The 16,606-nt window shown below is 37.2% G+C and overlaps 1 protein-coding gene across 5 annotated transcripts in view; it reads right to left on the minus strand.

Moving 5' to 3' along the window:
• The window catches only part of Atg5 (autophagy related 5), a 180,210-nt gene that overhangs the window by 83,758 nt on the left and 79,846 nt on the right, over positions 1-16,606 (minus strand). For 4 of the 5 annotated variants that reach the window (XM_004637464.2, XM_012516069.2, XM_023722336.1 and 1 more), the window contains one exon: positions 3,533-3,695. In XM_004637464.2, the coding sequence (XP_004637521.1) occupies positions 3,533-3,695 (163 nt within the window). Of the gene's footprint in view, positions 1-3,532; positions 3,696-14,127; positions 14,202-16,606 lie in introns of those variants that run through there. The other variant, XM_023722338.1, reaches the window with a different exon arrangement.

Below are 16,606 nucleotides of genomic sequence, written 5' to 3' on the forward strand. Positions count from 1 at the left end.
ATTTACAGCTACTTTCACTTAACTCAATGAGAAGAAAGAGGTGTACCAACAGTGTTTAGACAGAATATCCTGTCTGTTTCTTGTACTATGGATAACCACTAGGAAGATAACAATGTACAGTGTATTGACTATCAAAACTGTCCTATTAATCAGCTGTGAAACTGTCTCATTCATATTTACTTCTCAATAAAAAGAAAGCTTTGCCTTATATAGTCCATAGAATTTGAGACAGTTATTTAATTCTTTTAGAAGACACACTCACAAAAGTAAAACTAAAAGCTGTTTTATATCATACAAAAATATTTTTAGTGATTTCCTCAAATGTCCAGCTTATAAAAAAAAAAAAATTCACATTAACAAGAAAACAGTCTGTCCATTTAGTGACAACTGCCTCAAATAAGAAAATTCTACTTTTTTTTTGTGGTCATTAACTTTGTTTCACACAGAGGTTAAATGTTTATATATCTAAAATGAAAACCCATGGAAAAAAAAAACACTGAAAGGCATAGAACCCTTAAATGAGGGTTCTTGGTTTCAAAAGCTTTTCTTATTTCTCCTTCACAGAGACCTTCAAAATTAAAATTAGCATTTGAAAGTATTCAAAAATTGTTTAAATTTCTGTTTAGTCATTATGTTCTACAGGTGCAGTTCCCAATCAAAAAATTTACCTTCTGCTTTGTCTCAATTTTGACAAATTTACAGTTGTATTACAAAAAATGAAGTATCTTTGACTTTACAGAATAGGAACTTCTTGATGAAAAATTAATAAAAGAAAGTTCATTTCTATAAATAAATTTTTAAAGGCACTTCCTATATTTTTTAATAATATTGGGGGCTGGGGAGATGGCTCAGTGGAATAAGCACTTCCCTGGCAAGCGCAAGGGCCTGAGTTCAATCCTGGTTCTGCCAAAAAAAAAAGAATAATATGGCACTAATTATGAAAAGCTGTTAATACTTCCTAGTAGCACCAGAAAGAAAGAAAGAAAGAAAGAAAGAAAGAAAGAAAGAAAGAAAGAAAGAAAGAAAGGAGCACTCAGCCAATACAGTTTCTCTATATGGTTTAAACCACACTGGGATGACAGGGATTATAAAATAAGACATACTTCAACCAAAAGTATTATGCTAGCAGAAAACATAACCCATACAGCTATTCCAGAGCGAGATAAAGTGCAAAAACAGAAATGGATCTAAATGGTTAAAAGTAATGCATACCTGTACTCCCAAGTACTCAAGAAGGCTGAGAAGGGAAGAAAGTAAGCTGAGGCCAGCTTGGGCAATTTTCTCAAACAAAAGTTTTTAGAATTCTCTTCTGAATCTGAGCTTTCTTACCATATACCCATTTAAAGCATTTCACTTCTGAAGTAAAATTATTCTCAACTTCCTTCTCTCTTTATATAATCCCAGCTTCTTCTATATATGCTATTTTCTTGTTCACAAGTCTCTCAACATATCAATTCATTTTCAAATAACTATAACAAAAAATATAATATCTTAAGGTATTGTAAATATTTTAGTTACTTGGTAAGAATTTTTGTAGTCAGTAATAAATGAGGTTTAAAAAAAAAAAAATGGCACTAGCCAGGCACTAAAAATACCAGATGTATACATACAAAATTAAGAAGCAGCACCATTTCACCCAGGTCTAATCCAAGAAAGCAAATTCAAACAAGTAAGAACATGTAATTTATAGTACATGTCATAAAACATGTGCCTTACATCTCCAGAGGTCACAATAATGCTCTTAAGTAACTATAAATACCTCTTAGACATAATACTACAGATGTCACTACCATGAAAGAATTTAAATTGAACATCTATCAAAGACAAAGTACAAGATATCTTAACTTTCCATAGTCATTTTTAGTAATCATGCACACTAAGACTTTGAAAAGTAATCTTATTAATAGAGAAAATAATTATTCCATGATCTTTCTAAAAGTTTTTCAAAATATTAAAAATTCTATCCATTAAAAAAATGAGAGGGCCCAGGGAGTTAGCTCAGTAGGGTACTGAGTTCAAATCCCCATACCTCAAAAAAAAAAAAGGGAAAAAAGAATATAAAAAGTAAGTAAGAGGGCTGGAGAGATGGCTCAGTGGTCTAAAGCACCTACTTAGAACAAGCTTAGCAAAGCATCTGGGACCGCGGTTCGATCCCCCAGCACCACATGCCAGCCAGCCCCGCCCCCAGGTGGGCTGAGCTGGCCACACACACACCTCTCTCTCTCTCTCTCTCTCTCTCTCTCTCTCTCTCTCTCTCTCTCTCTAATAAATAAATAAAATTTAAAAAAAAAAAAAGTAAGTAAGAGTATATTAATAAGTCCACTGTAATTTCGAACATCAGAAACAAAATAAAAATGTTTTACTTCTTTTTAGACGTGTAACAAGTTACGGGCAACCAATGCCTAGGTGAAATGAAATATTGCTATGTTTTAACCAGCTCCCAACACTTTACTATTTGTATTTTCAATGTTAAGAGGTATCTCTATGGGTTCCTTTAACTACATCACTTACTACAGGACATCTATTTCCTTCATTTATGTCAGTAAATTCACCTTCAGCATATTTCTCTGACTGCATATCTGGTCTTCTTGAAATGCAGATATGTGGGAATTCCCTAAGTCAGCTATTTTCCCATTAACATCTACTCAAATTTCACTTCCAACATTATCACTGTTGCTTTCTGCCTTTTTATGTTTCGTATCCAATGCCTTTTAAAATCTTACACCACCACCTTAATCCTGGAAACGAGGTATTACAACTATACACTTTGCTGACTGTGAAGTGCATAAATAACAAATACATAGTGGCCAGCTAATGGGACACTATAAAGTGCTCACTTTGGCAACACATACTAAAATTGGACACTGTAAGAAGAGATATGATTTGTCACTCACTGATCATAACCACACCAGCTTATGAAACGCATCATGTAATGATTCCTAGACTGAAGAGTTGGTAATAAAATTACACTTTGTATAATTTATTTAATACAACATAGTAACTGAAACTGAAACCATACAGTTAAGAGAGCTAATGTTACTTAAATGAACCCTGGTGAATGATTTTCATGCATACGGAACCATGTAAAGCAGTAACTATTTAAACCAAACACCTGAAACTGTTGGAGCCAAGATTAGGGAACTATCATGTCCAAAAGATGCATCTTTTTTCTTGCAGGTACTGTCTAAAACAGAAACTAGAGAGAATCTAAGCACAAAGCAAGTCTACTTTTCTGAGAAAGTACAAGGTGATATTTGATCCCTGCCCAAATAGACATATCTGGGTACATACCCACAGGTTCCAGTTGTAAAGGGTCAGGCCTCAGAATGAGAACCATACCCTATAAGTAATACAGTAGCACTTTCTTCAAAAGCTACAATCTGTATACTGTCTTACATCATGGACTAAATTAATCCATAAACACAGGGATACCAAAAGAGTATAAAGAGGTAACTAAAAACAGTTACTGTGCAAATCTGGGCATGAACACTAAACTAAGTAATATTCTGAAACTAAGCACTGCTATAGTTACCATTTTGTAGTCCCATCCAAAGCTGCTTGTGATCTTTTTTCTGCATTTCATTGATTACTTGGCTTTTATGCTTTAAAGCATCAGCTTCTTTTACGCAAGACATAAAATGAGCTTCAATTGCATCCTTAGATGGACAGTGCAGAAGGTCTTTTTCTGGAAAACTCTATCAAAGGAAGAAAATACACCTATAAATCAAGTGCATGCATTACAAAATGACTTCCTTAAAACCAAATAGTATCTCTCAATTTTCCAATATTTTTATCAAGCCATCTTTTAATGTCACATTAACTACATCACTTTTAAAAATTAACTTTAAAATTTTTTAGCTATTCACATACTTTTTACACTTCTCAAATGATATACATATTGAAGGCTGGCCAAATAGTTCAGCAGATTAAAGCACCTGCAAGCAGGCACAGGGGCCGGGGGTTCCATCCCTGGGCCTGCTGTGCTGTCCGTGCCCCACCCCCAGGGTGAAATGAGACAGCAAGTGAAACTGGGCGTGGTGAAATGAGCCTGTAATCCCAGCACTGGGAAGGTTATAAACAGAAGAATCACTATGAGTTTGATCTAGTAGTGAGACCCTGAATACCCTGTAGGCCCTTCCCTAAAATATAGGGAAAAAAAAAAAAGATAAAGATAGATAGACAGACAGATACACACACACAAATATATATATACATATATTTGTATATATGTGGAAGGATGATAAAAAACAGGTTTTGGGTCGACCAGATAGCTCAGCAAACTAAAGCGCTTACGTAGGCAGACATAGGGGCCTTTGGTTTCGACTCCCAGCCTGCCATGCCAGCCCTGTCCCTGGGGTGCATTGAGATCATGAATGAGACTGGGTGTGGTGCGGGCCTGTAAAAATCCCAGCACTTGGGAGGCTGAAAACAGGAGGATCACTATGAGTCCGATCTGTGTAGTGAGACCCTGTACTAAATACATTAAAAAAAAAAGAAAGAAAGAAACAATAGGTTTTAACTGACCATACCACGTGTTTCAAAGGATGTAGAATACAAATCTCATGCACCGACGGTAGGAATACACAATGGTACAGATATTTTGGAAAAAGTTTGGTTTCTTAAAAAGGGTAATGTCAGGTAGCCCGGCTAGCTCAGTCGGTAGAGCATGAGACTCTTAAAAAGGGTAATGTCACATCACTATCCCAGCAATTACATATTTAACTAGCCATGAAAGAAAAATTAAATAATATGCTCATACAAAGTTCCATGTATGAATGTTCTCAACAGCCAAACACAGGAAACAAAACAGAAAAATGAATGTATAAATAAACTCTTATTATTTGAGCATGCAGTTTAGCATGCATCAGTTAAACTTCAACAAAATCTCCTTAAAAGTAGCTTCTAGGCTAGGTTTAGAGGGAGGTACCTCTAATCCCAGCTATCTACAAGGCTGAAGACAGGAGGATGGAAAGTACAACACCAGCCTAGGACAACTTAACAAGACACAATTTCAAAATAGAAAGTGTTGAAGATACATCTCAGAATTCCCTTGGCTCTGTCCTCAGTACTAACAAAAATGAAACAAAACAAAAATTAGCTTTCTTCTTCTTTTTTTTTTTTTTTATTTGGGGGGAATAGAACTCAGGACCTCATGCTTGCCAGGCAGGTACTGTGCCACTGAGTTATATCCCTTGCCCAAAAATCGAGCTTTAAAAGTAAACAAACAAGGAGGTAGGCCAGGTTTGGTGGCACACACCTGTAATCCCAGCTCTCAGGAGGCTCAGGCAGAAGGTCACTGTGAGCTCAAGGCCAGCCTGAACAGCACAGTGAAACCCTCCCTGTATCAAAAAGACAAAAGAACAAAACAATAACAAAAAAAACCCTACATTTATATCCTATAAATTCACTTGTACTTCACTAACTATAATATTCAAATGAATTATCATTATGGTTACTTCTATTTAAATTTACTTGTTTTTCCTATCCCAAGTATATTTTTATTTATTTATTTATTTTTATTTTTATTTTTTATGGTCAGCTCAGCCCACCTTGGGGGCGGGGCTGGCATGGCATGTGGTGCTGGGGATCGAACCAAGATCCCTGCATGCTTGCTTAAGTTTGCCTAAGCAGGCACTTTAGACCACTGAGCTATCTCACCAGCCCTATCCCAAGTATATAAATCAACTTCTAGGACCTAAAAGTTCACTTAATTTAAAAAAGTTGACATTTTAGAAATATAGAACGTAATTTACTACTTTCTAGAAAAAACTGATTCAGTATGGTATGATAAAGTCACACTGGGAATGCAGCTTAGCAGTAAAGTCTTAAGTCATAAGTTGGATTTCCAACACTATGAAAAATACAGAATCAATCAATCAATCAATCAATCCCAAATGACCTTTCAGACATTATACAATTCTCTATGCTGTTAAATTCATAGCTGGGTTGTAAATAGTGGCTACAAAACATGAATACTCTTATTCCAAAGAAAATCATTGGGGTAGCTTGATTTTTCACCTACCTAAGTATTGTTCAAATTTATTAAAGTTTGCACATAAACTAATTATGCAAAATAAAAAAGTTTAAATCTCTCAAAATAGGATTAGAGAGGCCTGAAGAACACTTTTTATAACAGTTTCTGCTTAGCCATACTATTAATCCCAATGGTTCCTAAAACCAGAAAATGCTTTTGTTTTACGTTTTTTAATACTTCCAATATTTTGCAGCTTCTTAACCTTAATGAACATCTGACACTCATGTGACAGTGGATAATTACAAATGAGTAGACTTCATAGTCAGAAGGCTCCATTAAAAGGTGTAGGTTTTTGCTACCTGCTGCTTGCCATGAACTATTTCTCCTCTCCATTGCCCTTCTACCATCCACCCTGCCTTGGAGTCAGTCGATTATGAACTAAAACTTCTACAAACTGTTAGCTAAATAAACCTTTCCTCCTTTAAAAAAAAAAAAAAAAAGCGCAGTTTTTGTATATACCTACCCTTGAACACAAGCCTATCTCTAAGAGGGCAATGAATTCAGTAATGAAATGAGCCCTCAGGAAAATAAAAGCAATAAAGAGGAAAAGGACAGATCTGCTTGGGCAGTCAAAGCAGCTAAGTTAATTGTGGCAAAGAAAAAGTGACATGTCTCAGCCAAAGTCCCTCATTTCTGTCTCATGAATGTGCCTTCTTTCCATGCTTACGGGAGATGAGAGTGAAAATCTTTGCTTAAAAGCTTCACAATGATACCACAGATTCTTGACTCATTACTCTTTTAACCTTTTTAACCATTCTTTTTTTTTTTTTTTTTTTGATCCAAGCAAACTTGCAGATAAAGGTGTTAAGTTTGACACTATGTTTATTCATTTTAATTAATCTTCCCAATTCACCCTTATGAAAGCAATTTGAAAACTTCTAGGGGCCGGGGAGATGGCTCAGTAGAATAAGCGCTACCCTGGCAAGTGCAAGGACCTGAGTTCGATTCCCGGTTCTGCAAAAAAAAAAATCTTCTATATTTAGAGATTTGTATCAGTTACAGTATCAATCCAAAATAACTAGAATGTGTCCAGATACATTAAAATCAACTAAAATTTTAAATGAAAAACTAAAACTATTAATAATTTGCAAGCTCAGTGGAAAAAAGCAATATACTGGTAACACTGCAAATGCAGAGTAGGCAGTTAAGAAAATGAGCAAAGTAGGGCTGGTGAGATAGCTCAACATACTAAGCACCTGCTTAGGCAAGCGCAGTGTTCCCCTGCACCACATCCCCAGCCCTGGGTGCACTAAGCCAGCCATGGAGATTGGGCACAGTGGTACATGCCTGTAATCCCAGTGCTGGGGAGGCTGAAAACAGGAGGGTCACTAGAAGTCCCAGCTGCACTGTGAGACCTTTATACTAAAATACGCTGGGGGAAAAAAAAAGAAAGAAAGAAAAAAGAAAAGAAAAGCAAAAAATTGTATTTTCCATGTCACTTAAGAATGTGTCAATTCTATAATATCAGTGATGGGAAGGCTGAGAACAGGAGGATCACTATGAGTCCAAGCTGCATAGTGAAACCCTGTACCATATATAATAAAAATTAAAATAAAAATGAACATTATCAATTAATGCAGGATCAGCCAATAGAAAGCAACTCAGCATGGAGAAAGAAAATGAGGCCACAGTTTAAAGTTTACTTTCATAAAAATCTTAATTTTTTCTTCCAAGAATACTTCAATGTATACACATCTGGGGATAGAAAGGAAAAGAACTTTTCACATATCCTAAAGTTCTATGTTCAGGATAAAAAAATACATTATGAAAAAAGAAACTAATAGGGATTGAACCAATTTTCTAAGCAATGAATCCAAACATTTATTAAATTTCATAACTCTACCAGTATGCAAACTACCAACTGTAATCAATCTTCTTTCCCCTCCCACTAAAATCTAAGGATTCTGTCCTCCTTTTTCTTAGATTTCAAAGTTCAATCTTTGGAAGCCAGCTCAATCAACAGCAATGTTAGCCATCTGCTTCCTGATTATTCTTTTCCATCAATGTTCTTCCATCTATCCTAAATCAAACCAATAACTACTCAAAACCAAAAGCAAACTCCTTCCCTCTACCTCAATCTTTCTTTGGCTGTACTCCTCCTATTTTCTCTCCCCTTTTACATTAAACTTTCAGCCTACAAAAGCCTCTTACCTCTTAACAAGCCACTAAAATGTATCTGCTACCCTCACCACTGTTTTTGCAACTACTCTCTCCAAGACCAACAACAAAGCATTGTAATCCTTATGCATTTTAAGTACTTACTAAACATCTAGCCCCTTTACTATCCTCCATGAAGCTGATGTTCACAAGTTGCTTGTGTTATCAACGCTTCTCATTTTGTAAATCTATTCTTAATGTCTTTTGCCTCAATCCCTTAAATATTGGTATCTTCCAAATTTCAAGCCTATCCAAGAATAGATATAATTTTTCCCCTCAAATAATCCTCATCTTCCATATCCAATCTGGATCTGCTAAATTTACATTCTAAATAGATCTGAAGTTCACTTACCTTTTCACATCCTCCTTGCCACTTTCCTTGTACAGACTAATATCTATTGATGTTTTTATGTTTGGGAGCCAGAGTAATCTTCTTAAAATACAAATCCAATCTCATTCTACTAAATTTTACTTTTAGGATAAAATCAAACCACTTATAAAACTTTCAAGATTACACATTACTTTAATCTCTACTAAACTGTCCAGGGGCCGGGGAGGTAACTCAGTAGAATAAGTCCTTGCCTGGCAAACCCAAGGTCCTGAGTTCAATCCCCAGTACCATAAAAAAAGAAAAGAAAAAAAAAAAAAAAAGAAAGAAAATCTACTAAACTGTCCAGCATAATCTCTCAATACCATTTCACTTATCCTGTCCACACACTCACCATTTCATGTTCTCACAGACATTTTCTACCGTCAACATTCTTTCAGTCATATGTTCTCATTTCTACATCTTCACAACAAATATTTCCTATCTGAAACTTTCTCTTCATCACTTCTATCACTTCCTCTAATAAAGTTTTCCTTTCTCCTCCACTAAGGAAGGGTTAAATCACAAGGTTCCAGTTCTTACCTCCATAAAACATTTGCCAGTATTAAAGCCTGTGGGCATATCTTTGGTAGTACTCTCAAAATTCACAAGGCAGAGGCCATTGCTATACACATCTCTCATTAAATTTTCAAAATAAATAAAATTTCTTGATAAATGAGTCAATAAAGTGAAACACAGGAACTATTAGTGTAGTTGCTGAGCTCTGACACTTGAGGAACTGTGAGCCTAAATAAGGTGTGGAACATTATCAGCAAATTCCCAATCACTCCATTTACAGCCTTTGCAGTCAGTTTTCTCGTTTCCATCTCAGTTACTGATGTGATTTGCAATACCAGAGACTAGTTTTGTGCCTAATTAAAAAAAAAAAAAAAATCACACAATAGGTACTGCATGAATTTGCACCTTTCACTTAGTATGGTGCCTTGAGATTCATTCATACTATTCATCAGTAATTAGCTCCAATTTGTCAGAGTAGGATGCCGATGAATGAATATACTATAATTTGTTCATCCAAAAACCTGTTAAAATATACTTGAACTGTTTTCAGGTTTGGGCTATTATTAAGACAGTTACTATACATTAACAAGTCTCTGAATACACATTTTATCTTTGTTGAGTACATATGGCTGAAAAATCACAAATCTGGGTCATACAATTTAAGTTAACATTATTTAGAAAATGCCCTACTCAGTAAGAAAACTACCCTAATAAGCAGGCTGAGGTAGAAAGATGGCAAATTCAAGACCAAACTGACAGCCAACACCTTATTTTAAAATAAAAAATAAAACAGTTAAGGATAAAATTCAATAGTACAGGGGCCTTGCCTGGCATGTTCAAGAACATGGGTTCAATCCCCTATCTCTCTCACACACACGCACTCACGCCCGCACATCCATAGAACACTGTGATAATACAATTTTAAACTCTGGTTACTCCATGTCCTCACACTTAATACTGTCAGTCTTTTCCATTTTAGGTATTCTAGTTGAGTATAAAACAGTATCTCATTTAGTTTTACTTTACATTTACTAAGATGTTAAGTGTCTTATTGGCAAATAATATGTTCTGTGAACTTTCTATTCAAGTATGGTGCATTTACACAGTGACCGATCTATTAGGAAAGAAGCTGAACGTGTGAATTCTACATGTGCTTATGCAAATATATTCCACAAGAGATAATAGGTGCACAGAGAGACTACACACAACTGAACCAATCTGCAAAGGAATATGGAATATGCACAAATGCTGTACTTCAGAAATGGACCTACTATTTCAAATGCTAGGGGTTGTTACGGTTTGTCTCCTAGTCCCCACAGAGCCTCACACAGTAATGGGGCGGATCCTGGAGTTTGTGATTGACTATTGTGTGTGTGTGGATGCTGTACTTGCCCTGGAGCAGGTAATCTGCATTACAATGTAAAGCAGGGAGAGAGGCTAGCTAGCTGCCTGAGCTGCTGCAATTCCCTTTCGCTCTCTGTTCTTTGCCACCCACCATGAAAGCTTGCTTACTGCCATGTGCTACTCTGCCTTGGAGCCAGCTGAGTATGGACTGAAACCTCCAGTTAACAGTGAACTACATAAACCTTTCTTTCCCTCATTTTGAATGTCAGTTATTTGTCCCAGCAACCAGAGAACAGTAACTGAAACAAGGGTTATGATCATTCACATCAAATATTACAACTTTCTATCGGATTCAACATAACAAACCTTTTAACATTTCACAACATACAAGCTACAACTTCTCCAATGATAATTTCCACAAGCAATCTCCAATCTTTTTCAACTTACTGTATATTATAATGAACTTTATAAGGAGTTACCATATTTATCATAGTACATCCCCATTTTTCAACCATTTAACATATATATAAAATGTGCTCTGAATTTTATTAGGAGTCTACGTTCTGGTCACTGAAAGCTTTAGGATGATGCATCTGTTATGGTTTGCATCTAATTGTCCCCCTAAAGCCTCTTGTGCTCATAAATGGGGCTTTGGGAGAGAACTGGATCATTGATGCATGATAACAGACTAGCCCAGTCATTGATTTAGCATAGCTTTAGGTGTGGATGATGAACCTACTGTAGAGGAAGATCCACCCTGGGTGCAGGTGGCACAAACCAATGGGCTTTGCATGGAATACAAAAAGAAAGAAGGCAGTCTCACTATTTTCTGCCTGCCACACCATGAGCTATTTCTCCTCTGCATACCCCTACTTCCATGCTACCCTTCCTTGGACTGAAAACTTTACAAACTGTGAGCTAAAACTTTTTCCTTTACCTTGTGGATTTCGGGTATTTACTCCCAACAACAAGAAAGTAAATAAGATAGTTTCTAACCTTATTCCCTATAAGTTCTATGGGGTTTTTTTGTGCAAGTTTTAATAATAGTACAGTAATTTAAGAGAGAGAGAGAGAGAGAGAGAGAGAGAGAGAGAGAGAGAGAGAGACAAGAGACAGAGACAGACAGACAGAGACTGACAAGCGGAACTGCTTGTGGAAGTTGTAGAATATATCCTTGCTTTTTTTCTTGGTCTTACAGTTAAATATTCAATAAGCCATTATTCAATATGGTTTTATCAAGAGCCTTTTCATATAGACCATCTGTCAAATTTAGAAAATTGTCTTTCATTCCTGAACTTGCTAAGAGTTTTCATGACTGTTAGGTTGACACATTGTGTCAACTTAATAAGTTTAGAAGTTTAACTAAGTGACTTAGCAGGGGGCCAGGGTCTTCACTTTGTAAACATCCTCATCTACAATGAGAGGGTATGAGAGCTACACCCAAAGGGAAGGGTGTGTAGCCTGCTTACAAGAAACAGAGTCTTGAAAAGAGGCTTTCTCTCTCCATTTTTTGAGCAATGCTTTTGCTATCTTCCACTGCCATGAACTGTTAGCCCTCTGCCGTATCACCCTGCTAAGAGCCAGATCATTATGGACTGAAACTTCTATAAACTTTGAGCTAAATAAATCTTTGCTTCTGTTTTAATTTTGGATGTCAGGTATTTTGGCTCAGCAACCAGAGAAATGCATCAAAGACAATGACAAATGGTTAATTGCCAATTTTTTTTCCTTCATCTACTGATTATACCATATGATTTTTGTGCTTAATTTTGCCAGTGCAGTGAATTATACTGAAATTCAAGTGTTTAATCAATCTTATATTTCTGGGATAAACTCAACTCACCCCCAGTTATACTTAGATATGTACAACACATAAAATATTACTCAACTGCATATACTGGCATTTGTGGAAGGCTTTTATGTCTATACTTATGAGTGATACTGATATGCAATTTTAATTTCTTTAATAAATTTTAGTATCTAGAATTATTCCATCCTTTAAATCAAGTTAGGAAATGTCTCCTTGTTTTCTTTTCTGGAAAGAAAAACCTGTCTCATAGAATTCACCAATTAACCACAGATGCAAGTTTTGTGGGGTTTCTTGAAACTCGCAATCCAATTTCTTTAGAGGGCTATTAATATCCATTTTATTTTTCTTTCAGTTTGTTAATTTCATCTTAAGTGAATTCGTCCATGTGTCAAACTTAATGGCATAATTTTTTTTTAAAAAAACTGGGAAAAGAAGTATATATTTAGAATTAGCCAGCTGGACTCAGGTTAGATGATCCCAATTTTGTTCGCAACATCTAATGCATCACAATCGGGAGCCAGTCGAACATATGCCTTCTTCTCTCCATCAGGCCTGATTAGGGGATTGACCTTGGCAACATCGATGTCTTAGAGCTTCTTCACAGCTTGTTTGATTTGGTGCTTATTGGTTTTGACATAAACAGTGAACACGAGTGTGTTGTTGTCCTCAATCTTTCATGGCTGACTCTGGTCAGTGGGAACTTGATGATGGCATAGTGGTCAAGCTTGTTTCTCCTGGTGGCGCTCTTCCGAGAGTATTTGGGCTGCCTCCGGGCCTGCAGTGTCTTGGGACGGCAGAAGGTGGGTGACATTCGTATCTTTTCATGGCTGTGGATGCCTTTCAGCATGACCTTCTTGGCCTTCAAAGCTTTTGCTTTGGGAGGGGCAGGGGCTTCTTTCTTCGCTTTCAGCACCATCTTGGTAAAAAAACCTCTCTCAATCTTAATGGCAAAAAATTATTCATAATGCTTCCTATTATGTTTTTAATGGCTACTTTAGATGTAGTAATAGCCAATCTTAATTCTTAATTTGAGGAAATAACTTTTCTATCACAGAGTTAAGGTTACTAACTCCCTCTAAGCACTGTTTTAGGTGAATGCCACCAACTTTAGTATGCTGTGTTCATTACCATTTAGTTTGAAATACTGTTACATTTCCCTGTGGTTTCTCCTTTGATGCAGGGCCAATGTAAGATTTTTGTGTCCCTATCCTTGGGATAGCTGTGGTCATAAGATTTTATTAAACATATTTTCCAAACCATTATTCCTTACAATTACACTTTTTCTCATAAAGAAATTAAAATAGCCAATCCTTTAGTGCGTTCATGTTGTTCTGTTGTTGTTGCTTCTTTGTTTTTGTGCAGGGTCTCATTACAGCTCAAACTCTTAATGATCCTCTTGTTTTCTGCCTCCCTAGTGCTGGGATTATAGGCATGTGCCACCATGCTGGCTCAGGGTGCCGGGGGCGGGGGGTGGTCGGCACAGCATGCAGTGCCAAGGATCGAACCCTGGCCCCTGCACTTTGCCTAGCAAGTGCTTACTGTGCTGAGCTATCTCGCCAGCCTAATCCTTTATATTTACTATTCATTTACCATTTCTGATGTTTCATTCTTGTCTATAACTATACTAAGATGTCATTACATTGTGTTTTGAACTCCACCATCTTTGATAAACCACTCACCATTTACATCAAGACGCTTTTTATATTATGTCAATTTTCTGACTACTTTCAAAATATTTTATTCACAATTAATTTCTACAGTATGTGTGAAAAATCAAATCAAATATTTATAAAACTAGGTGTTTTTCACCATTTCTTTTTTAAAATTGAGATATAGGCTAGCCTAACTCTCCACAATAGCCACACTGTGTCTCCCAGAGACAGCATGTACTTTTACCTTTGCTGTCACCCTGGAACTATTCAGCCCAAGCCTGTTCTGCGGAGCCAGTTTCTGTCTCATTTTCACTTTTGTTTTCTCAAATAACCTCTGCCACTGTTAAAAAAAAAAAAAAAAAAAAAAAAAAAAAAAATTGAGATATAACTCTGCAAGTCACTTTGGCTGTAAAAATAAACAAAACAACTAATACCCACAACTTAAAGGTGAAGAGGTTTATTTTGGCTCACACTTTTAAAAAGCTCAGTTCACACCTGGTTGAGGTAGGGTGAAGTGGCAAAGGAAAGCTGCTCAGTCTATGGCGACCAGGAAGCAAAGAGAGAAGAGAGGAACCACGATAAAAACATATCCTTTCAGATCACACCCCCAGTGGTCTTTTTTTCCTGATCAAAGGTTTATTTAGCTCACAGTTACTGGAGGTTTAATAGTTTAAAGCACCCTGAATTATACAGCAAGACCTCAAGACACTGCCATCCCATGCTACAGAGTCTGAAGAGAGGCTGGGGCATCACTGTGTCCAGGATGATCCACTCCATACCTCCAAAGAGAGGCCACCAAGCCTGGTAGGGGGAGTGAGGCGCATGCTGTCAGTTTAATGGTTCGTGCCTCTCTGGCCCCGCCCTGGTGTTCTGGCCACACCCCTCAAGCCATACTCTGCCCCTCTAGCAGCAACTGCCCCATGTTTTACATGAGGCTTTGGGGGGACAATCAGATACAAACCATAACACTCTTTAACAGATTATTACACTCCTGTAATCCCAGCATTCTGAAAGGCTAAGACATCTGCCAAGTTCCAGTCCAGCCTGTACAACACAGCCTTAAAAAAGAGAGGGACATCTCAGCATGAAGGCCCTAGGTCAGTGATAGTAAATCTTTTAGAGCTTTCAATGATAAACAATGCACTGCAGCATGCATGCCACAAGTTTGACACCACTACCCTATGTTTAATCCCCAGTACAAACTAGAGGGAAGAAAGTTACCCCTTTAAAAGGTATATTCTTTTTGTGACAGCAAGGTCAGGGAGATCCATCCAGTCCTTCCAAGAACATAAGAAATCATTAGAGACTTCAACAAAGAAAAAGGAGGTGACAAGTAGAACTCTCTCCATGAGTAAAGGACTCATTGCATGGGAGGGTTGCTCAAACCAACAGAAGCTTAGTGACTACTGACATTCGCCGAGGCCACCACAGAGAAATGCATCAGTGGACTGGAAAACTGGACACAGTGGACTGCAGTAGCTGGTAAGTTAATTCAGGTTCTGACATCTACCAAGAAAGGGTGATGATTTCAACAGAGGGCGACTGGCAAGTTGCCATCCTGGAGAGGGGCCTACTGAGCTGACTTCAAACTGGCAGGAAGTCAAGGAGCTGAGTTCAAGCTGATAGGAGGAGACATAAAGAGTGCTGTAGGCTAAACAAATCAGATTTCAGCCTAACAGCCAGAAACCAGCTTGAACATTAGCTCTGAACTAAAGATGTAAACTTGCTGGGATTGTCCACTAGCCTGCCATAAATCTATTATTGGCTTGCTGGGATTAATCAACATCAATCTGGGTTGCCTGCCTAGTTAGTCTACCAGTGCCAGCAGAGACACAACTTTTTTTTTTAATTGTTGATTTGTCTGTTCTTGTTGTTTTTTATGAATGTGAACATCCTAGTTTTTTCACTGTTCTTCTGTTCTTACTTTTATTTCCTCCTTGTCTCTTTCCCTTCTGTCTTCTTCACCAGTTCCCCAAAGTATACATAATCTTTCTTTGTCCCCCAGCCTTGCTTTTAATCTCTTCCTCTTTTCCTATTTCTCTATTTTACCCACTAATCTCTTTTATATTCTCACCTCTAAGGATAAAATCCCCATATTGTGGGGATATAAGTTTCTACTTTGGTTTAGATTTTATTATATAACCACAAATACAGTTCATAGTTAAAAATAGCAAATCAATAGTTGCCAGGGCTTGCCATTTTCTAGGCTGTGTTTGATGCTGTTGTTACTATTGACTGTACTACTTTATCCAAAATGGCGTAATTGGGGCTGGTGAGATGGCTCAGTGGTCTAAAGCACCTACTTAGAACAAGCTCAGCAAAGCACAGAGACCGCGGGGCTCAATCCCCCAGCACCATATGCCAGCCAGCTCCACCACCTGGTGGGCTGAGCTGGCCACACACACACACACACACACACACACAAAATGGCGTAATTGCTCTAATCAATTGTTCATCCCAGTATTGAGATTGAGATTGCCTCGGCCATAAATAATACCTTGGGCCAGTGTCAAAGAGCCAGGGGCAAGGCTAAATTACACAGAATGTCTCACCCCCAATAAACTGAAGAGGTAGGATCTTGCACAGACTCAAAATCCAAAAGCCAGCTATACCTGGAATAGATCTCTGAGAAACAATCATTTCCTAAAGGTTATAAATACTAGCAATAAAACTGCTTGCCATAAGCAATTTATAAGCATCAACCAACGAATTAAACAAAAGGA

Source organism: Octodon degus, unplaced genomic scaffold, assembly GCF_000260255.1.
Source record: "Octodon degus isolate 3935 unplaced genomic scaffold, OctDeg1.0 scaffold00090, whole genome shotgun sequence".
NCBI classification, from domain to species: Eukaryota; Metazoa; Chordata; class Mammalia; order Rodentia; family Octodontidae; genus Octodon; species Octodon degus.